General features: G+C 35.8%; 9 protein-coding genes across 10 annotated transcripts; 2 read left to right on the forward strand and 7 right to left on the reverse strand.

Moving 5' to 3' along the window:
* Positions 1-1,641: 1,641 nt before the first annotated feature.
* AT4G36390 (Methylthiotransferase) lies at positions 1,642-4,316 on the reverse strand. Its single transcript, NM_119802.3, has 3 exons — positions 3,771-4,316; positions 2,440-3,488; positions 1,642-2,335 (listed from the first exon to the last, which is right to left on the reverse strand). The coding sequence occupies exons 1-3, from the start codon at positions 4,121-4,123 to the stop codon at positions 1,815-1,817; spliced, it is 1,923 nt and encodes a 640-aa protein (NP_195357.2). The 5' UTR covers positions 4,124-4,316; the 3' UTR covers positions 1,642-1,814.
* On the forward strand, positions 4,257-8,001 carry D2HGDH (FAD-linked oxidases family protein). 2 transcript variants are annotated; one of them, NM_202963.2, is made up of 16 exons: positions 4,257-4,439; positions 4,660-4,988; positions 5,077-5,178; positions 5,334-5,381; positions 5,479-5,549; positions 5,681-5,799; positions 5,887-5,982; positions 6,087-6,196; positions 6,296-6,376; positions 6,487-6,584; positions 6,703-6,811; positions 6,890-6,995; positions 7,082-7,167; positions 7,239-7,364; positions 7,449-7,542; positions 7,691-7,990. In NM_202963.2, exons 1-15 carry the CDS (start codon positions 4,334-4,336, stop codon positions 7,539-7,541), a joined length of 1,680 nt encoding a protein of 559 aa, NP_974692.1. In that variant the 5' UTR covers positions 4,257-4,333; the 3' UTR covers position 7,542; positions 7,691-7,990. The 2 variants fall into 2 exon arrangements, with proteins under 2 accessions (NP_974692.1, NP_001320151.1); NM_001342409.1 differs by having other exon boundaries at positions 4,281-4,439; positions 7,449-8,001.
* Positions 8,002-8,990: 989 nt separating this feature from the next.
* Positions 8,991-10,057, forward strand: UBC17 (ubiquitin-conjugating enzyme 17). The gene is made up of 6 exons (NM_119804.2): positions 8,991-9,067; positions 9,171-9,274; positions 9,351-9,453; positions 9,542-9,605; positions 9,688-9,776; positions 9,864-10,057. The coding sequence occupies exons 1-6, from the start codon at positions 9,038-9,040 to the stop codon at positions 9,957-9,959; spliced, it is 486 nt and encodes a 161-aa protein (NP_568004.1). The 5' UTR covers positions 8,991-9,037; the 3' UTR covers positions 9,960-10,057.
* Positions 10,058-10,078: 21 nt separating this feature from the next.
* On the reverse strand, positions 10,079-11,415 carry AT4G36420 (Ribosomal protein L12 family protein). Its single transcript, NM_119805.2, has 2 exons — positions 10,777-11,415; positions 10,079-10,368 (listed from the first exon to the last, which is right to left on the reverse strand). The coding sequence occupies exon 1, from the start codon at positions 11,324-11,326 to the stop codon at positions 10,787-10,789; it is 540 nt and encodes a 179-aa protein (NP_195360.1). The 5' UTR covers positions 11,327-11,415; the 3' UTR covers positions 10,079-10,368; positions 10,777-10,786.
* Positions 11,416-11,453: 38 nt separating this feature from the next.
* AT4G36430 (Peroxidase superfamily protein) lies at positions 11,454-13,102 on the reverse strand. The gene is made up of 4 exons (NM_119806.3): positions 12,762-13,102; positions 12,490-12,681; positions 12,248-12,413; positions 11,454-12,129 (listed from the first exon to the last, which is right to left on the reverse strand). The coding sequence occupies exons 1-4, from the start codon at positions 12,984-12,986 to the stop codon at positions 11,717-11,719; spliced, it is 996 nt and encodes a 331-aa protein (NP_195361.1). The 5' UTR covers positions 12,987-13,102; the 3' UTR covers positions 11,454-11,716.
* Positions 13,103-13,926: 824 nt separating this feature from the next.
* Positions 13,927-17,076, reverse strand: AT4G36440 (G-protein coupled receptor). The gene is made up of 16 exons (NM_119807.2): positions 16,891-17,076; positions 16,728-16,810; positions 16,569-16,607; positions 16,430-16,483; positions 16,273-16,347; positions 16,080-16,109; positions 15,951-15,993; positions 15,798-15,843; positions 15,621-15,714; positions 15,483-15,535; positions 15,219-15,406; positions 15,028-15,120; positions 14,878-14,944; positions 14,723-14,789; positions 14,570-14,623; positions 13,927-14,428 (listed from the first exon to the last, which is right to left on the reverse strand). The coding sequence occupies exons 1-16, from the start codon at positions 16,940-16,942 to the stop codon at positions 14,282-14,284; spliced, it is 1,185 nt and encodes a 394-aa protein (NP_195362.2). The 5' UTR covers positions 16,943-17,076; the 3' UTR covers positions 13,927-14,281.
* Positions 17,077-17,117: 41 nt separating this feature from the next.
* Positions 17,118-18,851, reverse strand: MPK14 (mitogen-activated protein kinase 14). Its single transcript, NM_119808.2, has 2 exons — positions 18,060-18,851; positions 17,118-17,976 (listed from the first exon to the last, which is right to left on the reverse strand). The coding sequence occupies exons 1-2, from the start codon at positions 18,480-18,482 to the stop codon at positions 17,314-17,316; spliced, it is 1,086 nt and encodes a 361-aa protein (NP_195363.1). The 5' UTR covers positions 18,483-18,851; the 3' UTR covers positions 17,118-17,313.
* Positions 18,852-19,730: 879 nt separating this feature from the next.
* Positions 19,731-20,168, reverse strand: AT4G36460 (uncharacterized protein; the record flags this gene model as incomplete). Its single annotated transcript, NM_119809.1, has 1 exon — positions 19,731-20,168. The coding sequence occupies one exon, from the start codon at positions 20,166-20,168 to the stop codon at positions 19,731-19,733; it is 438 nt and encodes a 145-aa protein (NP_195364.1).
* A 1,666-nt stretch (positions 20,169-21,834) lies between these two features.
* On the reverse strand, positions 21,835-23,599 carry AT4G36470 (S-adenosyl-L-methionine-dependent methyltransferases superfamily protein). The gene is made up of 4 exons (NM_119810.3): positions 23,461-23,599; positions 22,962-23,375; positions 22,611-22,883; positions 21,835-22,541 (listed from the first exon to the last, which is right to left on the reverse strand). The coding sequence occupies exons 1-4, from the start codon at positions 23,542-23,544 to the stop codon at positions 22,197-22,199; spliced, it is 1,116 nt and encodes a 371-aa protein (NP_195365.1). The 5' UTR covers positions 23,545-23,599; the 3' UTR covers positions 21,835-22,196.
* Positions 23,600-24,038: the final 439 nt, after the last annotated feature.

Here is a 24,038-nt window from a genome sequence, read left to right on the forward strand (position 1 = left end):
GTCCATCATTATAAAGGTATTTACTACTAAATACTCCTAAATCAATAGGATCTTTTGGAACGACTAACGATAGACAGTGATCAAATACAGTTTCACATATTTCTATATACAGAGTATTTTAATGGTATATTTTTGTATAAATTTACTTGATAATATTCTATTTTTATATAGGTCTGATTATTTAGACAATGATTATTATTATGAAATTATTTTCCTACTTATTAGATGTATATATATAAATATTTGATTATTCATATTTCAAAATCATTAGAAAATCAGATTCATATGCATCTTTCATTTATTTGATCCATGAGTTATAAACATCGGATCCAAATTTCCAAAATTTGTAGCTTCAAGTCGACGTTAATAGTATTTAATTCTAAGATTGCAACAAAACAGAATTTTCAAAACAATAGTGAGGAATAAATGAGGGGACAGAAATTGGGAGCGGCTATTGCGCCACGCTTAGGCCGTTTTGTCTCGTCTCATTTTTAGATATTAGATAGCTACTTCTCACCCCCAACCAATTTTTATTTATTAATTTATTTTCTATTCATTTTTGGTTTATCCATTTATAGAAGAAAAAAATGAGTATAATTTCGTTATAGATTGACAGATAAAATGAGTTACTTAACACCAATAACGAATAATTATTATACTTGTGCATGCCTCAATATGTTTAAATCTCAATAATAGGATCCACTTCCCTGAACAAACATTGCTTATTGGTAAAGCATATGATTAAAAACAAAGTAAAACCCAAGATTGATACTATAGGTCGAATTAAATATCATCAAGCGCATTGAAAAATATAAATATATATCGAGATCTGCTTTTAGACTTGGAAACAATGATGAACATAAGTTCACTGATTAATCCATGATCTTATTATAATAAACATGTCAGTCACATAAATTATGATAATCAGTGTATTAAATATTTTATTTGCCAATGACACTAAATTATTAAACTATGATTATCGATATCAGTAGAAATACAGTACTAATCCAAAACCTATATATTATATTAGGTTCTGGTTGTACTCGTATATTTCATCTTACAAATTTAGATATGTGAATACCAACTTTGTTCTTGAGAAATACTAATCCAACTTTATTATTGGGGAGTGTGATTCCTACGACATGTGATTGGAGTTTTTTTCTTTCCCTTCTTTAAACTTTAGACTTAATATCCAAATTAATTAATCGAATATATGTCTCTGATAAAAAGCGGAGGTAGTACAAATGTTAATTAAAAGGTCGGTCCACAACTAATTAATTGGAATGCTTTCTGCCTAACATATATGTATAAACATATTTAACAAAACATTGTTTGAATTTATAGATTTATATTACCATCAAAATAAACTGAAATAATTCAATTTATACTACTTTCTGCCGTTACACCTTTTTTTTTTTTTTAATAAATGCCTCGAGCTATGAACCTTTTTTTTCTTTCTAACAGATATATATAAAATTACCATCGCATAGAGCATAGTGTTTATTGACTTGTCATAGTCAAATCATCACTAACCATCGCCATTGACGACGATCTCTCTTTCTGTTCATCGCTGACATTTTCAACACTGTTTCTCTACCTTTTTTTTGTCAACTTTATCGAAGAAACATGTCGTTGAACCAGGGGAGGAATACATGTATGCCCAAAAATGTTTCTCTATCCATTTCAGTTACAATTTGTGTTTTCAAAAAAGTAATAAAATTCATCTGTAAATAACTTATTTGGTTTAACTATGAAGAAAGTATACAGAAGAAAAAGTATAAAGGCTTTCGAAACAAAGAAAACGGAAGTTCAACTTAACTTGCACAAGACGCAACAACAGCATCGACGACACCAACATCGTGAAACAAGGACATTTTACTAATCGCGAGAGCTTCCCCAAACAACGATGCCCTCGTTGATTTCTCTATCTGAACCTCAACAAAATCCCCAATTCCAGGATTCCTCTTCAGATCATCACCATCAAGAAGACACGCTTTATCAAACAGAGGCTTCGTGACAAACGAAACTCTGTGTCCTTTATCAGTTTTTCCAATGAGTTCTGTCTCAGGCGCTCTCTTGTTTGGTCCTTCGACGAGAACTAACTGAGTTGATCCTACCTGAGAGTCATAACACGGACCTGTTGTTTCGCGGAATGCGTCGATGAGTTCTGTTAAACGTCTCTGTTTCACCTCCTCTGGAACGTCGTCTGTGTAGTTGCGATGAGCATGTGTCTTTTCTCTCATGCTGTATGCAAACATATACGCCATATCGTATCCAACTGCTCTCACCAAGCTTAGGGTTTCTTGATGCTCTTCTTCAGTTTCTCCACAGAAGCCTATCAAGATACACAATTGCCTCTTTTGTATCAGACAAGTTACATCAAGATTCTAAGTAAACCGATTCTAAGACAAGTTACATAAAGATTTTGAGTAGGCTTACCAGTTATAAAGTCGCTGGTTATAGCCACATCTGGTATAATACTCCGAATCTTTTTAACAAGATCCAAATAAGCTTCTCTGGTGTAACCTCTACGCATTTGTTCTAGTATTCTGCTATTACCAGATTGTGCAGGAAGATGGATGAGATTGCAGATATTATGTCTATCTCTCATCAAATACAGCAACTCGTCAGGGTAATCTTTAGGATGAGGCGATGTAAACCTAAACCGCATCTCTGGAAACTCTACAGAGAGTCGGTCCAAGAGATCAGCAAATCGCAAACCCATGTTTTTAACTTTACACCGGCTCGAGAATCCCTCACTGTATTCCCAGTTAGCACCTGACTCACGATCAGCTGAATCATCGTTATAGCTGTTCACATTTTGCCCTAAAAGCGTAACTTCTTTCACACCCGATTCCCACAACTCCCCAACCTCGCGGATTATAGATTCTACAGGACGTGATCGCTCTCTGCCTCTGGTAAACGGAACAATGCAGAAAGCACACATGTTGTTGCAGCCTCTCATAACAGAAACAAAAGCGGTAATTGAGTTTTCAGAGATTCGGACAGGGGATATGTCAGCATAAGTCTCTTCTAGAGAAAGAAGAGTGTTGATTCCTTTTTGACCATAGTCTACTTCTTCCAATAGCCTCGGGAGATCTCTATAAGCATCAGGACCACAAACAACATCAACCATTTTATCAGAATCTAGAATCTTGTCCTTTAATCTTTCAGCCATACATCCCAAAACAACAACTTTAGGAGGTTTGAGAGATTTTGCTCTTCCTGTAGCAGCATTTACTTTCCATTCTCGTTTTAAGAACCAAAAGTAGTTAAGTCTTTGCCATACTCTTTGCTCTGCATTTTCTCTGATAGCACAAGTGTTTACGAAAATGACTTCTGCGCTCTCAGGATCCGTCACTACTTCTTTATAACCAGAGTTTTTCATTATCGCAAGGACTATCTCCATGTCGTTTATGTTCATCTGACATCCATATGTTTCGTGATAAATCCGACCTTTTGATGCAATGTCAGAATCTAGTGTGCTTCTAAGAGCAAGAATGAATCCGAAAAGAAAAGTATTAGCATCTATATAAGCTATACAGCACAATCCACAATTTGAGAGTAATCGCTTGTAAAAGATAGAACTGTGACTAACATAATCTTCTACAATCTATGGATTGATGAGCAAAGAGATTGACTTTAATGGTTCCTGGAACTTAATTAGCACTCTGATTCCTTAAATTTCTAAACTTTAGGTTCTCTAACCAATGGCCAACACCAATTAAGTTATAAAAAGAACAATGGGGTTTGAAAAACAGAGGACTTACTCAGATTCAGTTTCGGGAGTGGTAAGAGAAGCGTGTGCTTGAGCGTTGGAGACGAACTGGTGGAGGCTTGGACCATCAAACTTACCGGAACTAGCAATTTGAGAAATAGAGAAGCTTCTAGAAAGATTTAAGGAAAATCCCTTCTTCCTATTGATCGGTTTCTGTGTGAGACGATGGGTGCTGCTACGGCAACGAGGGAGAAGAGCAGAGGAAGAAGATGAAGAAGCATGGGTTGCTTTTGAGGAGAGGAATCTAAGAGCGAAACAACGTTGTGTAGAGGCTTTGAAACAGAGAGAGCAACCATGAGGGTTACTGAGGATTGAGGAGAGAGACGAGAGAGAAGAAGACGCCATTGGAGAGATTGAGGAGCTCCAAAGTCTCCACCACAACAACGGAAGGCTCTCTCAAGCTTAGGGATTTTACAAAATCTACTCCACAATAAAACGCAGCGTTTAGTTATCCAAACTCAGGGGTAATATTGACATTCGCTCTCAGCTTCTGCTTTATCGCTTTTAACGAACATTTTGTTGGTAAGAACGAAGAAGACGTGGAGAAGTAGAAGAATGATGATGCAGAAATTGAGAAGATCGGGGGAGTTCATAAGATTTGGATGCAAATCTCTAATTAGTAGCCGACCAAACAAGGACTCAGTGTCACGTTCTGTGTCAGGTTTGATCTCCAATTTGACTTTTGTAATTAGATTGAGAGATCAGAGATGGAAAAAAATTGACTTTGCTTTTGTAATTAGAATGAGAGATGAAAAAAATTGAACTTTGCTTTTGTAATTAGATAAAAAAATATTGATCTTTTCTTTAGAAACTTGACATTTTAGGATAAGATTATTTTTATTTTGGATATGTGTATCTTATTGGTTGAATTATGGGTTTAGGCTTTGTGAATCACTACAAATCAAAAGGCAAGCTTTTTGAGCTAAGTGATGGGAACTATAAGACAGAGCTTCATCATCCATGTATTAGTAGAAATGTGGGGATGCTTCTTCAGCAGTATAAGTGTTTTGGATCATCAGCAGCTTCTTTAATTCAGAGAAACCCTTTGTTTTCGTCGTTGGATTCGAAAGATGTTAGCTACTTTAAGGAGATATTAGGTGAAAAAAACGTGGTTGAAGATAAAGAAAGGCTTGAGACTGCTAATACAGATTGGATGCATAAGTACAAAGGATCTAGTAAGCTGATGCTCTTGCCCAAGAATACACAAGAGGTGTTTTATTTCTCTCTAGTCTCTACCGTATTACTTTGTTTGGATTGCGATGACTATTTGTGTTAAACATAGATTATTTTTAATGCAGGTGTCTCAGATACTTGAGTACTGTGATTCGAGGCGTTTAGCAGTTGTTCCTCAAGGAGGAAACACTGGTCTTGTTGGTGGAAGTGTGCCTGTCTTTGATGAGGTTCTATACTGTTTCTCTACTCATGTTGATTGGTGACTGTCAAAAATCTTGGATAGGTAGTGTAGAAAAGCGAGCAAAGAAAATTTTCAGGAATGTGAGAGATATACCGAAAGAAATGAAATCATAAACGTGACTAATTTGTGGCATCTTTTCAGGTGATCGTCAATGTTGGTCTGATGAACAAAATCTTATCTTTTGATGAGGTAATTGGCAATCTTATATTTAGATCAACTGCTGCTTCATTGTTACTTTGAGCAATATAATTATATACTTGATGATGATACGATGCTCTATCTTCAGGTTAGTGGCGTCTTGGTGTGTGAAGCAGGATGCATATTAGAAAATCTGGCAACTTTCCTTGACACAAAAGGGTAATAGAACCATGTCTTCGTACCTTCTTTTAGCAACAATGAACTGAAAATTAATAGAAGAGTGTTTCATTATTACTCAACTAGCTCGGTTGTTTTGTCAGATGTAGCAACATAAATTTATGCTTCCTCAGTTTTATTATGCCTCTAGACTTAGGTGCAAAAGGAAGCTGTCATATCGGTGGAAATGTTTCAACTAATGCTGGTGGTTTGCGTCTAATCCGTTATGGCTCACTTCATGGAACTGTATTGGGTAATGACTTACAGTTTTAGTTACTTTCGATCCATCTGAAAACATTTGGATTTCATGTTCTCATCATTTTTATTTTCTTCATCTCAGGTCTAGAAGCTGTCACAGCAAATGGCAACGTGCTTGACATGCTTGGAACTTTACGCAAAGACAATACTGGGTACGACTTAAAACATTTGTTTATTGGTAGGTATTATATTGGCTTGTGCTTGTACAATGATTTCAAGTATCACTTCATCAGCAAAATAGACTAAATCATCTTGATTTTTTCTCTTTACTGGTTTCCACAGGTAGTGAAGGATCACTTGGTATTGTAACTAAAGTTTCTATTCTCACACAACCAAAATTGTCTTCTGTAAATTTAGCCTTCATTGCTTGCAAAGATTATCTCAGCTGCCAGGTTTAATACAATTTCTTTTGTACTCCTGTAATTGAATTCTATCTACAGAGGAGATAGTGCGTGAACTGTTATCTCTCATTGTGTTTCCTTTGTTTGCAGAAACTTCTTGTTGAAGCAAAGAGAAATCTTGGAGAGATACTCTCGGCTTTCGAGTTTCTTGATAACAATTCCATGGATTTGGTAAGCTTTTAGGAAGTTACTAATAGGAACTGTTTGCATTCCTGACACTTTATCTTGTGCACAAGGCTTTGATTTTGCTAAACCCTTTCTGTTTTTAATTCATTCAACAGGTACTGAACCACCTAGACGGTGTACGTAATCCAGTTTCCTCTTCGGAGAACTTTTATATTCTGATCGAGACAACAGGGAGTGATGAAACTAATGACAGGTATTGAGAATTTTCTGGTCTTTCTGTGACTTTCACAATTTTCCAGTACCATTTAAATGAATTCTAAGTATTTCAGATCCCTTGAGAGAGTTTTTGTCTGATTCAAAAACTAATGCAGGGAGAAGCTTGAAGCTTTCCTGTTGAAGTCACTGGAAAAAGGTTTAGTTTCTGATGGTGTAATCGCTCAAGACATTAACCAGGCATCCTCATTTTGGCGCATACGAGAGGTAAAACACTTGAGAGTTATTTCCTCTGAAAAAGCTTGATGGTACACGACGAATAAAGTCATAATCATAACCCTGCAGGGTATAACAGAGGCGTTACAGAAAGCAGGAGCTGTTTACAAGTATGACTTATCCTTACCGGTTGAAGAAATTTACAATATTGTTAACGATCTTCGAGGGAGATTAGGTAAGATATATATCAATACATTGTCTCCTAATTACTTGAAACCGAAAGATTCAATGAAAACTGCAACCAAATATGCAATGCTTCAGGTGACTTAGCAAATGTTATGGGATATGGTCACCTTGGAGACGGAAATCTACATTTAAACATCTCAGCCGCGGAATATAACGATAAGGTAAAATTCTGATATCCATATGAAACATTCCAAGATGTTCAAGTGATCATTCATTCACTCTTTTCTTGCAGCTTTTAGGTTTGATAGAGCCTTATGTCTATGAGTGGACATCAAAGCACCGTGGAAGCATCAGTGCGGAACATGGATTAGGTGTAATGAAAGCTAATGAAATCTTCTACAGCAAATCACCCGAAACTGTAAGTTAACAACAAACAACGTATGGAAACTATGTATAGAACTATCGTGTCACTCTATTCTTACCGGAATATAATATTATGCAGGTTGCATTAATGGCTTCCATTAAAAAGTTGCTGGACCCAAAGGGAATTCTCAACCCTTACAAAGTTCTTCCTCACTCTCTCTTCTCCAACTAAGGTAAAAGATTATTATGCTTTATGATTACGCACCGAAATTATTGAAAGCATCTATCTTTCTATCTATGAATGCTCTTCCAACGTCAAAAGTGAAGAATCATCATCTTTTACTTTGGAATCATTGACATTCTTTTTTCGGCGAATGCAAGGGTGGTGATGAGATGATTCTTCAAACAGGAATTTGGAACATGAGCAGCCAAGTTTGAGCGATATGATTGATGCAAAGGAACAAAAATACAAGTGCTGATTAAAAAGTCTTTAAACTCAAAAGTGTATATGCTTCGCTTCTTCTTCTTTGTTGTTGTTGTTGTTGTTACCTTGTTTTAATATCTTTTTAGTAAAGGATAAGAAAGAATCTAAACCTATTGATCTTACGTGTATTTAAAGTTAAAATTTGCAGTGTATGTAGACCAAAACTCGAAAAGATAATCTATAATAATAGTATTTTCAAGAATCTTCACATAATATCTTTCTATTCTTGGAATTTCTGTTGTAATGGATTTTCTTATTTTGTTCACAAAAAGACTTTATTTTTATTTTTCCCCATAGTTCTGTTTTTACTTCATGTATTACCTTTCTTTAATGTCTTACTAGGAGAAACCAGATCGGTCAGATAAACCGGAATAATATCTGGTCCGATTGATTTGTATAAGTCTAACTAACTTCTCTAATTTAAGAGATAAGCTATAGATTTTAACATATTTGTTCTAAGTTCTACCAAGTATATATTCTTCTGAGACCTAAGTTGGACCTAACTAGATAGGAATATAAGATCCGTATTACCATAGTTCATAGACCATAGTTTCCATGGAACAAATGTGTACAAGTTTTGGTTTAAGGTGAAGCCAATGCATACAACAACATCATGCATCATAATTGTAATTATGACTAGTCAGTTTTGATATATAATCAAGTTGCTTACAACTTTTGTAACCATCGATCCATTCAAAATAATCAGAAGGACAAGGGCAATAAGACAATGAAAGCAATATATCATCGCTAAAAATCCAAGGCATCGTTGAATGATGGATCCATAAACCGGAAATAAATTAAAATAATGTTACAAGCCAACTTTTACCTGATGCATGTATCAATTCTTATTTTTGGTTAATATCAATAATATGCATGCATCAGTTTGGTTATCCTAAAATTTACATAACTCAGATATTCATAATGGTATGAGATTTTTAATTTAAGAAATTTGGTTTTCCGAAATAGATATTGGAATGTTTTATGATAATATTCCTAACTGGTTTGATCATGATCGCGAGAGTAGCAAAAGCGTGTAAGATTCGCTTCTCCAACACAAGTGGAAAGTCCCGGATTAAAGAGAGCCGACACAATAAAAACGACGTCGGATTGATGACTGGACATAGACCCAAACGCTTTAGACACATTGCAAAGATGATAAGACACTATAAAAAGCTCACTGGATATGGCTAAGGAGACAAAACACACACAATCTCTCTCTCTCACACTCACTGTAATAAACACAAATGACGAGTTCTTCTGAATCAACTCGCAAGGTTGGTTAATTGTTTCTTTAACTAAATATAACAGTACCTTTTTGGTTATAATTCCATTGTTGTCTTTGGTTTGATCATCTCTCTCTTGTTCTTACTATGTTAGGGTCTGACCAAAATCGCCACGAACCGGTTGCAGAAAGAGTTCATGGAGTGGCAAACCAATCCTCCTTCTGGTTTCAAGCACAGAGTCTCTGATAATCTCCAACGGTACATAATCATTTTATTGTCTTTCCTTCGAATATTGATAATCGGTGATGTAATGTTGAATTGTTGGTGTAAACAGATGGATCATTGAAGTGCATGGAGTTCCAGGAACTCTTTACGCCAATGAAACTTACCAACTTCAAGTTGAGTTCCCTGAGCATTATCCTATGGAAGCTCCACAGGTTCGTCCTCTAACTCCTTTTGTTAATACTTAACGATACTTAATCATCGCATCAATCTCATAACCCGATGGTTCCACATATAAAACAGGTTATCTTTCAGCATCCAGCTCCACTTCATCCTCATATTTACAGCAACGGTCACATTTGTTTAGGTAAGTACATACAAACACAATGACTCACTCTGTTTCAAAGTCCAATGACAAGACCCTTCTATGTGTTCTTTTGATTATGCAGATGTCTTGTATGATTCGTGGTCACCGGCGATGAGACTAAGTTCCATCTGTCTCAGCATTCTCTCAATGCTCTCCAGCTCATCCGTGAAGGTTTGTGTGTTTTATCTTCTTCTCATATTTCAAAGGCTTTCACAGAATAATCTTCTTCTTATGATGTTTATTGTTCTCTCCTTACAGCAAAAGCCGAAAGACAATGACCATTACTTGAAAAACTGCAAACATGGAAGATCTCCCAAAGAAACTAGGTGGCGTTTCCATGACGATAAAGTATAACATCTCCTATAATATTGTGATTACAAACGAATTGTAAGATCTCAGGTCGAGTTCTTGATCTGTTGCTATCTTTAAAACAAGAACAGCTTCTTTCTACAGTTTAACCATACGAAAAGCTTGAGCATAAAACTTGAAAATTTGGAAATAACATGATTCATTATTATATGAAAGAAATCATCAACTGTTAGTACAAACCAAGAACTGAGAGAATGATTGATCCAAAGAAGAGAGAACTTTGCTTCTAACAAGCCTTCGTGTATATTTGATAGAAGACAAAAATCTGTTTCTATCTCTAAAGAAAAGAGCTGCTGATGACTTTCCATCACATCTTACATTTGTAATAAACACTAGGAAGGACTACTCAGCAGAAGCTTCATTTGTTCTTGCTCATGCTCCATTTTAATAACACCTGCAATGTCAAAACCTAAAGCTTAAGCATATGAAGCAAACACGAATCATACAGATGCTAGAATACCTACTAAAAGTGTTTATAGACCAAGCAATTTCACATGTTTCCCAATAGACTACAAAAGCTATTCTAATTGCTCTTGCTCTGTACATTTCGACAAGAAACTTCAAAGGCCCTTCATGAAACTCAACGTCAAGCTCAGAACTTTACTCCCCTTACAAAAACAAAGCAAGCAACTTTATGCAATTCCAGAATCAAATTAATGTTCATTTCCAATTCTCAAACCTAATAAGCACTAACAATTCAACACCAAGCTCACACAATCTCAAAGCTTGTTTATTCCCATAATCAAACAAACTAAAGCTAGCTAATCCATCTGCTTAGGAGCAATCGAAAGTATAGAGGTACCTAAAAATGGTCACTCCATAGCAACTTTAGCTCCAACAGCCTTCAACTTCTCAATGATCTTCTCTGCTTCTTCCTTACTAACTCCTTTCTTCAACAATGTTGGAGCTTTCTCCACCAAATCTTTCGCTTCCTTCAACCCCAATGCCGTAATCGTTCTCACTTCTTTAATCACCTTTATCTTCGACACTGCATCGTACGCTTGAAGCATCACATCAAACGCAGTCTTTGCTTCCTTCTTCTTCTCTTTCCCTTCTCCGCCGGCGGATTTACTAGCTCCAGATCCCGGTAATGACATCCCTGGCATCATCGCCGCCATCACAGGCAATTCACTGATGTTTAGCTTCTGCCTAAGGATCTCAGTAAGATCCATTGTTTCCAAAAGAGTGAGATTCGATAGCTCATTGACGATTTTGGACACGTTCTCCGATTGCGTCGCCGGAGATGAGTAGCTCCGAGATTGGATCGTGAATAATTGAACGGAACTTGAGCGTGTCTCGGTGGATTTCAAAACTCGTGAGAAGTGAGAGGAGATGATTCGCAGATTCCTCATAGTTTTCACTCTCTATCGAATTGATCTTAGCTTCGTTGAGAATTCATGTCAGTGCATCTGAAGCTGAAATGTGAGAAGAAAGCATAAACCCTAACTAGTGGGATGTGAAATGGGCCTTTATGGGCCTATCAGTTTTAAGATTTAGTGTTTTCTGAATTCATAAATTATTAGGTTCGGTTAGGCCCAATAATAGTTTAAAGTTTATAATTTCAAAATATTTCCTCGTACAAGTTTTATAAATTTCAAACTTATGTCTTAACACAACGCAAATAACACGAAATAAAACTTCCAAATGACAGAATTGAAAAAAACAAACAAAACACACTCCAAAGTAAAAGTAAATGTCTCACATTTGTTCCACAAGATATAAGAAGAGTTTTCTTGTTTCAATCAAGAGTTAATCTTCCTGCAATTCTTCCTGATTTCGCCACTAGAACCTGTCAAGGGAGAGATATTTCCCATCTTGATCATCGATTCCGCAAATTGCTCAAAAAACTCTCCTTGATCTTCTGCATACTTCTTCACAAGCTCTCTCGATTTCTCGTTACTGCTGAACAGAACTTGGTCCGAGTTCAACAACCCCTTGTTCTCTATCAAGTTCTTGAAGTAGCTGTTGTCGAAGCTCGCGGCGCTGATGATGTCTAGCACCGAGAGAATCTGGTCCCCACCGGATTTTGGACACCGTTGGCGCAAGTTAGCAGCGAAGGATTGTTCCAATGTCATGTCTGGACTGCCGTTTCCGGACTGGTTGTACAACCTCTGTCTGAAACTCGTGCATCTCGAGAATCCGATTGTGTGACTACCTGAGATAACATTTGAGAAGTGTGGTGGCTTGAGAAGCAAGTAATGTATAATGGATTTTTTTTAATTGTGTTCCATGTGTGTGAAGCAAGAAACTGTGATAGAGTGACGAAAGCTTACCGGAGAGAGCGACAAGGTCAGTGATATCAAGTCCTTGACGGTTAAACTTAGATAGAATGGTCTGGAAAGTGTTGTTTGGTGCAGGGATGTTGTTGTTCGATTGACTCAAGCTTGCACTTCTTGAATCTCTTCTTCCCAATGGAACAACCCAACTTGGTCCACCGGTCTAAACCAAAAACCAACCGAGTTAGCTGATGTTTCAGTTTTGGTTCGAGAAAATAGAGATTGTGGAGGAAACTTACAAGAACAGAGGAGTCTCTAGCGGCTAGGGTAAGAACATCAGCGCAAGAAACAGTTCCAGGGCATTGTTTCTCCAGTTCAGCTTTGATTTGGTCAACTACGTCAAACCCACGAGCTGATTTGCTGTTAGGGTTTGAGTTTTTCTCAGTCGCTACCCTTCCACTGCTGTCTAGAAGCAAAGAGCCATCACAACCCTACATTTCACAGTTACCTTGTTTAGCAAGTAAACTTAAAACAACATAAAATGTTGAAACGTAAAAGAAATTAACTAAACCTGAACGAAACAGTCGTGGAAATGAAGTCTCAACAAGGAAGCAGCCATACGTGTCTCTCTAGCAACAGCTTTAGCTACAACTGATCTCACGATCTCATTGACTTGTGGGCATGAATGGGCGTAATAACCCGGGAAAAGTTTGCCTCCATAGCTCTTGTCGCAGAGACAGAGAGGGACAAAGCAGATGAGAGAAAGAAGAAGGAGAAAGCTCGTGAGTCTTGCCATTACTTTCAACAAGAAGATGAGGAAATGAGAAGACTTTGTGGTGAGTGATATGAAATAAGAGGGGAAGAAGAACGTATTTATAGGAAAAGACTTGGAAGAATAAGAAACGGAGTTGGTATTAGCTAAATTGGGATGAAGATAAATAATCAAGGGAAATGCAAACAATTAAAAATTGTAAAAACTTATTGGAGAAAAAGAAGATTAAAAGAGACTAATGCTTGGGTTTGGTACCCAGCATTGCATGCTAAGTTTGACTAATAAACCTTTTTTGGTTTAATTAACTAAAATTAATTTGACTTTGGAGACTTGGAGAGGTAAAAGCAAAGCAAACTGAGTTTTTAATATTTAGACTTTATATTTTTATCCATATTTTAACGACTCATAACAATAATTTGAAGAATAAGCTTCTTTTTCCCTAGGAATATATAAATATTGGAATTTTCTAAACATAAAACCATACAGATATATGTGTTCAATATTGATGTTTAATTTGATATAATTTCTGACTTTCTGACTTCTTCAAAGAAAGATGGAGAGTAACTAAACCACCTCTTACGGTCGACAATCATGATCACTAATAGTAATTATTTTTCCTACTAGAAATGAAAAATCAGTTTTCTTGTCAATTTAGATCTTAACATGATAATATATCTCAAGATCAGAATCGTAGGGAATAGGGATGTTTTAATCAACTTGGTTTGATCTAGAAGTATCGATATTTTTGTTTTATTTTCGGAAGGTGAGAGTAAGAGACTAACTTTCACTGATAATCCTTTTGTAGAAGTAAGATAAAAAGCGAGGTAACCAAGTATGAATAGAATAAACAGATCATTTTTCAAGAAAGTAATAACCAATATAAAGCCTAGATTAAACTAAATTCTAAAAGAGGAATGCGAAAAAACAATATTACTTTTTGCAAAAGGACTTGGTTAATAATATCCACAAAACCTTAGACAAAGTCCAAGTCTTTTTTTTGTCTTAGTGAGAAAGGCAAGAGAGTAGGAAGAGATTCTAACCACTCCCTTGACAAAAATATGTTTCAATCTTTGTTGACTTTATAACGATACTCTTGTTCTTGTAACCTAAGCAAAGAAAGAACTCTTGTTTGCTTTGTCTTTTTCTATCATAGCACATGAATCTGGTGAAAACAACATTCTCACGGTGAAGCTATTAACTTTTTGACCTCTTTCTAGAAGGTAGAAAATAAACATACAAAGCAAAATCCAGAAATCGCAGATCACAAGCGTGCCATACCATGGCTTGAAACAGTACCTCTTGTGAGGCACTTGACAAAATTAGATCGCACCATATGTTCTTTCACTTGGTCTCTGTGTTGTTGTCGCTTGAGTAGAAGATGCGGAAGAGCGGTCCCATGAGACTTCATTGGCAAAAGCATTGTTGATGTCTTCAGTTCTTGAGTAGCTTTGTCCACTTCCACTCACCTGTTTATCAAGACCAAAATCAATTAGCTTACATAGCATTTGTCTCTTGAGAGATCCATAAATTGTAACCAAAGACCACAGTGAGCTTTCTCTTAGATTTTGCATAAATGGAATCCTTTTGAGTTTTCTTGTAATACTTACAGTTTCTAGTAAGCCCGATAGAAGTGACATCCCCGGCAATGCATCAGTTCCACGCTGCATCCATACGAGTACATCAGTGATTGAGTGTGTGTATATCACGTGAGAGAATAATTAGAGAATGGAAGTGGAATTGTAGAAAGATATGAAGATTACCACACGCTCTACTCTTGTTTTATAAATAAAGCCCCCACAGCAGAAAAGTGCAGATGCAACGAGGAATCTGATCAGAAGAAACACACCAGAACACAATGAGTTGAGTTTATTCTTCAGTTATATGTCCGCATGGAAGATCACAAAGCATTACTTACACGCAGGAAAAAACTCCAAATATAGCCCATCCTTTCGCTGATCCTCCTTCGTTACCTTGATTGTATTCTGAAATGATATCAAGCAATGGAAATATTTAGCTCAAGGGGAATGCCTTGTGGATGATCAAGCCGAGTCTATAATAAGCTCACCGCAGAGTTTTGTAAGGAAAAACTGAACAGGATCATAACCATCCACTGGGATGGTGACATTGACTTCATATGGAGTTCGCCGAGATTTCTCACCTTTGAAATTTCCAGGAGAAAAAAAGTAAAGGTTACAGATTAAGTAACAACAAAGATCAAAGGCACAATGCAAAAAGTAAGATAACAGGAATTATTACAATTCCAATCCAGTACTAAAGTTGACGGTGATAAAGTTGTTGGATGATTCCCAGTCAAGGAAGAACCAGCTATCTTAACATCAAGACCATTCTCTGGGGAAACCTTGATGATAGGCTTCCCTACCAATGTTGAAAGAGAAGCAATTGCAGTCATATAGAGAGTGAGATGAGTCTGCTCGGTCTTGAAGCTACAAATCAGAAACACTTCAGGATGTAAATACACAGCAACTCAAACATGAACAAACAAAGTTCTTGATTTCATACCTAAACTCACGACGGGGCTTATCAAATCCAAACTGTGTCATCCCATTATAGATCTGCAGGTGAAAAATCCAATTTTAAGTTTATGTTCAGTTTGAAGAAAAAGCTGTAACCAGAAAATTGGGATTGTTCGTTTCTTACAATTTCCCATGAGCGAGGATGCAAACCGACTGTAAATCCCTTAAACACCCGCGGACCAGGTTTCTCACATGGAATAGCCAAGTCGACAGTAACTCTGGACCAGTGGGAAAGAGCAGGAATTCGTTGTAAGAACAATCGACTATACCAAGAGACAATAGACAATAGTAGCAGACAGACCTACAAGTTGAATCTTGGGTGACACTACATATGCATCCAAGTCCACCTGATATAGGAAAAGAAAGAATAAAAATGAATAGCTTTCCAAGAATTGGAAGCATTTTGGATGTTGATGAAGCAAAACAAACAAAAAAGAACCAGAAGCAAACACACCTTTACACCGTCCATCACTACAGTTCCCACAAATAATATTAACCTGAAAAAACATAGAAACCATACTCAAAAGACAAGAACCACAAAAAAGCTCAAAAAGTAAAAACTCTTGTGTAGATGATATCTAACCTGTGCTGTACGTCCAAGTTTGTCATAACTCTGTTCACAATTTGACAGGTCGCCATGGTAAACCCTATATTTATATATACTAACAAATGAATCCATGTTCCGAGGATAATATCATAATACTAGTCTACCAAATGCAACAATTGGTTCTGATGCCTGATCCCAAAGAGCAAAGCAAAGAAGTGAAAGCTCTTACTTGCACGAAATCGAAATTTTCAGAACTAGAAACAAAGTAGCTTAACGGGTCAAATCGTCCAAAATCAACATATCCCTGCACGCAAGAAAACGCACATTAGTGGAATCTAGAGTAGAAACAAAAAGCTTTTGAATTTGATGATATAGAAATATTTTACCGCCTGCCCTCTTGTTTCCACATCCTTGCAAAATCTAACCACCAAATCAAATTCCTGCATCAAAAAACACATACCAACTCAACCCCAAAGTCCTTAAAACTAACTCTCAACACTAAAAAATGAGAAACATATACACAACCTTGCCATCATATTCAAATGGATGACCGATCCAGCTGCTCTGATCAAACCAAGTTAAAGGAAGCAGCTTTACAAGACACGAAATCAAACCAATGCAACAAAAAGCAAACTTTTTTACTAAGAATTGATCCTAAGCTTTAATAAAATAGAAAGAGGATACAAAATCGACAAGACGACTTGAATTGTCGAGAGCGTAGCAATTAGAATCAGGTACAGGTACAGACGCAGCACCAATTACAAAAGCTGCAGCATTTCCCAAAAGATAAAATTTCAAAAGCTCAAAAATTCGAGAGAGGGCAAATTCGTGCGACGAGGATTTTTACCAGATATGAAGAGAAATAGAATGAAACTATGCTCTCTTGATGGTATCTGCATAGTTAATAGCTGGAACTCGGGTCTTCGTCGTCTCCGACTCGGATTTTTGATTATTCTATCAATAAGGGAACAAAGACGACTGGAACCATCTCGCCGGCAGATTCCGATTTGCGACGGATCATATCACTGAAGAGAGAGTCAAAACCTTCTCCATAGTTCCGAAGGTCTCTCATACGAGGGGAGTAAACCGGATCCGGTATAAATCAAATAACCAGACCAAATTTCAATAACCGAAAGTCTACTTTGACGCATACATCTCAATGACATTCCGCACAAAACAACGTAACAAAGAAACATGGAAGACGAATACAAGTTACCACAAACTAAAGTTATAAACAAGTGTTAGAGAGATGATTTTACAAAATATTGATTTAAGCTCGGGGGAGGTAATGAAGCATCTCTTCCCACATCATCTCCCTGATCATATCTCCTTCCATGTTCTCATCTATCTCCAAACTACTGACCGGAACATTTTCCGACGGGTTACATTCCGGTTCCAACAGTCCCTCCATGTAGGGGTGTAAAAGCGCATCGCTGACCGATATTCTCTTGGTTGGATCAAACACAAGCATCCTCTGTAACAAATCTATCGCCAGCGGATTTGCGTGCGGGTAAATATGAGAAAAGTGAGTACCCTTTGAGAAAGGAAGAGACTTTATAAATCTCCTAGCTTTCTGGTTATCTATGAACTGGAGATCCCAGTCTTGTTGGCTACCAACAACATTTATGATTAGCTTTAGTTGGTTGAGACATTCTGTTCCCGGGAATATCGGTTTTCTTCCAAGAATCTCTGCGAATATGCATCCTACCGACCAAACATCAATGGAGGTTCCGTAGTTATCACAACAGAGAAGAAGCTCAGGTGCTCGGTACCAACGAGTGACCACATACTCTGTCATAAACTGTTCATAAGTTCTCGCAAGCCCGAAATCACAAATCTTTAGATCACAATTAGCATTCACTAAGAGATTCCCTGGCTTTAAATCGCGATGAAGGATGTTTGCTGAGTGAAGATACTTCAATCCTCTTAGCAACTACAATGTCGACAAAAAGATACAATTCAATCATCAAACCAAAGCTTAACAAGAGAAACAGAAAATGTATCGAACCAACGTACCTGAAACAAGAAGTACTTGCAGTGATCATCGGAGAGAGACTGAGAGGATTTGATGATCTGATTCAAATCAGAATCCATAAGCTCATAGACCAAATAAACATCTCTGAAGCTGTACCTGTGAGTAGGCAGCATAACATCCTTAAGGGAGATAACGTTTTCGTGTCTCACATGCCTTAAAAGCTTAAGCTCTCTCAATGTTCTCAAAGCATCGATGCGATTCTCAAACACATTGTGGATCTTCTTAATAGCAACTCTCTCATTGGTTTCGCTGTTGATTGAAGAACAAACCACACCATAAGCTCCTCTTCCAATCGGCTTAATCGGAACATACTTAGTGTCGATTTCGAATAATGTTTGCCACATCGTGTAGTAATGTTTCCCTTCTTGTCTTATCCCATTTGGAGGATCAACTAGCATCGCCATTCCTCTTCTTCTTCTTTGCTAAAAAATGACCTAACAAAAAACAGAGTACAGAACAGAGTTTTGTGAAAACAATTAGTGGAATCGAAAAGGGTTTATAGTAAATTTTCTTCTTTCTTCTGGTCTAATCCACAGAATTTGAAAAGGGTTTATAGAAAAGTTTCCACGTTGTGTTTTTTTGTTTGGAGGAATTTAAAGAATCGAAGCTTGCTTCCCGACAATAAGTGGAGCTTTTTGCTCGCTTACGTTATTCCTCTTGAAAAACAAGCCAGAGAAATCTTGGCTTTACTTAGCTATCAATCTTAATTACTAGACGACTACCAAAAGCAGAAGAAGAGAAGAAGATAAAGTAAACTTTTTTCAAGAGTCATTATCATCAAACACTTAACGAATTAGTAAACTAGCAAAAAACCAAACAAAAATAAAGTCTCAGAATCGTCAATTCGTCGTTATCCAGAGATTATTATGGATCAGATAAGTACAAAGGCAAAGATATTTTGAGAGAGAAATCGTGAGCGGCCCATACCAGAAAACGTTACAAGGGAGAAGAAGAAGAAGAAGACGGAGCCTAATACGTTAATCTTCTCCTAATTGTTCTATTAATTCGATTTACTGAGAAAATACAGTTTTATTCATAAAATATTGATATTTAACTTAAAAATATATATATATATATATATATATATATATAAATAAAAAGATGGATTAGGAGCCTATTAAAGACGGACATTTAATTATTTAAAAATTCCTAATTAAAAACTTGAATGGTAAATTTACATAATAATAGAAAATATAAGTTGAATGTTTGGAATCGCTAACGACTAATATTAGATCCAAAATCCGGTTAGAATTTTTATCATTATGTAAATTTAGAATCCAACAAATAAAATTTTCAAAAAAAAAAAACACAAAATAGGTTTTAAAATTCCCAATAATAAACAAAATCAAAAATTTAAAACAACTTTTAAAAATTCTAATCAAAAATTTGAATGCTAAATTTAAATAATAATAATAAAAAAACAAGTTGAATGTTTACAATCGCTAACTACTAATGATAGATCCAAAATTAAGTTAGATTTCATATCATTATTTAAGATTGTACCAATCATTCGATTTCTATCTAACCTTTTTCATGCGATCTACAAAGAATATAATTGATTTTAGCATAGTTAAGTTTTGGAAACCTCCATAGCAATGCAACTTCATTATGCACCTACAACAAACAAAACAATGTTAATATCTCTAAACTAGTTAGTAGAAGAAGATAGACCATGTTAATATTACCTTAACAATCCAAAAAAACAGCAATACATGAACGAAGTCATCCGACATCACAATTTCTTCATAGCGGTTGGACAAAATAAATAAATACCAAGCAGCAAATACTTCTATCTTGTCGTATATCCCCATCTCAAACTTGTTGTACAACAACCACACAGTTATAATCGACGTGATGGTGGACGCAACAACAGTCGTTGCACTGCCAAAGTCTTCATAAGGCTCAAATTTTTGGTAAGTGACTAGACACACAATGCGCAGGCAGACATTCACAAGATACAACACATTCTCACGGAAACCGGCATTCACTTTGCCTTTTCCATCCAAAAAAGATTTGATGATCCTCCCAACTACTCCAATAACTTCTTTTTCTCCATCAAAGCTAATAATTTTCAACTCTTCAGGAACCATCTTAGCATCTCGATCGAGTAATCTTTTTGATTCACCAAACTCAAACAGATTTCAGCTTTTTCTAGACAAAGATTCATTGATTCAACATCGCAAGTCCATATTGAAAATTTTAGTTTTCTTAAAACTAGTGTTCAACGCAATTTGATCATATCAAATTTATCTAGAGATTTACCCAACTTTCCCTAAACCAACTTCAATGTAGGTCTCGAAATATCTAAAGGCTAGTGTACAAAAAATGTATATATGGACATTGACAAATAACCTTTAATAAATCTTTCAATAGCATTTACCTCTTTACTCTTCTCCCACCCAAAAATCCAAAACTCCATTAACCAAAATCAAGATTAACTACCCATGATAAAAATTTGTCTTCAAAATAGATTTTTTTTTGTTTTTTGTTTTTTTTTGTCATCTTCAAAATAGATTTACTTATCATCTCTTTTTAACAAATATAAATCTTATTAGAAACAAAAAACAAATATATATCTAAAAAAGTTTGAAAAATCAGAAATACATCTTTACAACTAGATGACAAATACTACTTTTTCGACAAAAAATATAAATTCCATAATCATGCTATTCAAAAAACAGCCGACATATACTTTTAAAAACTTTTAAATTAGAATTTTTTAACATGTTTTTAAATACAATGTTTTCTTAATAAAATGCTATTCATTTATTTGACCCACTTTGGACAATAATGTCGAGTTCTAATTTTCTAAACAGGACGTTATTATTTATTTTAGGCCCGTCTCAATTTTTTGTGGGCCTTTGGTAAAATTCAAAAAAAATTTTAAAACCTCTTAGTATATTTTTTTAATATAAAAGTGGGCCTTTTTCCTTTTTTTTTTTTTTTGAATTTTGTAATGAACCCATGGCATTTGCCCTACTCTGCCATTGGTCAGAGACATAATAAAAATCTTCAAAATAGTTTATTTTTTTATAATAAAAATCTTCAAAATAGACATAATAAAAGTTAATTTGTCTTCAATTTTTTTTTTTCTTTGTCATCTTCAAAATAAATTTATTTATCATCTCTTTTTTAACGAATATAAATCTTATTAAAAAAAAAATGTAGATCTAAAAAAGTTTGAAAAATCAGAAATATATCTTTACAACTAGATGACAAATACTACTTTTTCGACAAAAAATATATTCCATAATCATGCTATTCACACAAACAGCCGACATATATTTTTAAAAACTTTTAAATTAGATTTTTTTAATATGTTTTTAAATACAATGTTTTCTTAATAAAATGCTATTCATTTATTTAACCCACTTTGGACAATAATGTCAAGTTCTAATTTTCTAAACAGGACGTTATTATTTATTTGACGAGTTTGAACAAAATAAACATCATCTAGTCAGATTTTAATACAAACCAAGTGTCGTGGAGGTTCCTTGATTTGTTTAATTCTCCTCTAGTTAGATTTTAATATATAAACCGAGTGAGACTCGTCACTCGTGGTCCGTGCCTCCGTGGAACCCATGATAAACTTATAAACTTACTCGTGGTCGTGTGTTTAACTTTATAGTCCAGCCGAAACGATGCCGTTTAATGGGAAAATATCAATAGCTTATCTCCGTTAGTTTACGTGGAGCTTAAGGGAAACTTCCCCAATCGGAAAATTCCAAAAACCCATAATAAATAAATCAGATTTGCAGGATCTCTTCTTACTTCGTCGAACTGTGACGTCATCTTTAGTTTCCGATAAAATTTTCATCTTCTCCGGTTAAGAAATTAGGTTTTCGAATGTCGAGAAAGGTAAATGTTTTCTCTACCGAATAAGCTCTGTTCTTTACTCAAGTTGATTGTATCTGGATTTGAAACTACTAAACTTGGTATACAAGAACCAAGACAGAGCAATTCAAGATTTGTTCTGCAATGGTGTAGGAGTTAAACAAAATTCAGACCCAAATTCAGTTTCTTCTATCGAGTATCTTTCACATTTGATTGCTAGGAACCAAGAAAAGCTGATTGGTTTTGGAATAAACGCTACATACATATGTTGCAGTGTTTCAGTTTCAGAGCTTCTTTCTTAGGACAACAACAAATGTGATGGGTCTTATGTCTTCCTTAGCTAACTCATCGTCAACCATTCTACAATATGTATCAAAGAGCTTGTCAAGAATCTTTTCCCCAAAGTGTTGAACAAGCATTGATTCTTGAACTGCTCTTACCGTCTTTGCAACCGCCTTACCATAACTTATATCACCCTCGGTATTCCCTTTGTCCTTCTTCACTTCTAACATCTCTAACCTCTCTAATTCAAAAGACCCTTCTTTGTCCACTTCACCTTCTATCTCATCAGCACTCGGAGCGTAGAAGTGCATATCGTAAGAATCAAGCTTCTCTTCCTCAGTCTCTCCCTACAAGTAAAATGGAAATTAAGTTTCATATTTTTTGCAAAAATCAGCAGACGTATCTATCTATAGTACCTGTGCAACAAGATCTGCTATGGATCTTGAGAGAAGTTCCCAAAAGAAAGAGTTTCCTCTATCGACATGATCAGGACCTTCTCTTCCGAGTATAATAAGCACCATTCTTCCTGCAGAAACCATCTCTTTTGATCTACACCGGAGGAAAATGGAGAAATCTTCCTTGAATTGACTGCAGTAAGCTTTGGAAACAGCTTCAGAGCTTAAGGAGCAGATACTAACACAACCTTTGTTTATGGACTTGCCTTGCTCGTCATATAAAGCTGTAGGAACCTGCAAAGACCAATAGACACAACTCAGTATCTGTATACAAACATCTAAACGTATCTCTCTCTACATCAATATATTAACCTTGGAAAGCCAGTGTAAGCTATGAGAGGCATAGACAAAGTGGATGGTGTTTTCAGGGAAGAGTCTTCCATAAAATGACCCAGGGTAAGCTGCAATGAAAACTGAAGGGCAATCACCATTGTTGTTGTCTCTCTTGAGCTCTATGTGAAAGTCTGGTAATGACTTGAATATGAAGTTGAAATCATTTCCAGGGAGATCGTTAAGGAAGATGCTGAATTCTGGTAAGGGCTGGATTGGGATCTCGCGGTGGTGAGCAACTTGGACGGTTTTGATGAAGTCTGTAATGGTGGAGAGAGTGTTTGGTCCTGAAGAACATCCTAGATCAGCTATTCCTAAACTCTTTGGTCTTGTCTCTTTGTAGAGTTGTTGAAGTGTCTCTAGTGTTATGTGCTTTGCCGTATCAGATGCTTTCTTCTACAAGATTAAAACAGGAAAAGTGGTTATAGAGAGTCAAAATTATGAACTAAGTGAAGATATGTGGGAAATCTCAAGAACCTACCTGGAGGGAAGAGTTTCTGGCATAACTAGTTTTTCCATCTCCTCCTGTCATGTAAAACTCTCTCTCCATATCCTTCTTATCCATCACAATAACAATAAAAGTGAAGAAATTTAGTATAATTTTGGGTTAGGGTTTGTTCTTTTGGTGTTAGAATTTGCTTTTCTTAAAGGAGAAATCTTTGGCCTGTCACTTCATTCTTCCATTACCCTACCTTTTTTTTTGTGTGTTTACTTTTCCATCTATTTTCTTTCTTGAAAATACGATGTGGGATTCGTTCATCATTGGTCATGATTCAACGAAAATAAATTTTTCTTTGGTTGGATGAATTTAGTTTAAGGAGAAATGGCAGGTGTAGTCCAAAGTGACCAAAAATAGGAATAAACAAAGTAGAGGATAATGTTTCATGTAAATATAAAGGATAAATTAGTCAAACAACATCATGATGGCTTCATGTAATGTTTGTACTTTCTTTACTCTGTTCTTGCTATCAGTGCTAGACTCTGTTCTTGCTTTGCGTGGTGGACTCTATTGCCATTTCTTGTTTAAGGACTTTTATTCGTTTAAACATAAACTAAATT

This window comes from Arabidopsis thaliana, chromosome 4 (assembly GCF_000001735.4).
Source record: "Arabidopsis thaliana chromosome 4, partial sequence".
NCBI lineage: Eukaryota > Viridiplantae > Streptophyta > Magnoliopsida > Brassicales > Brassicaceae > Arabidopsis > Arabidopsis thaliana.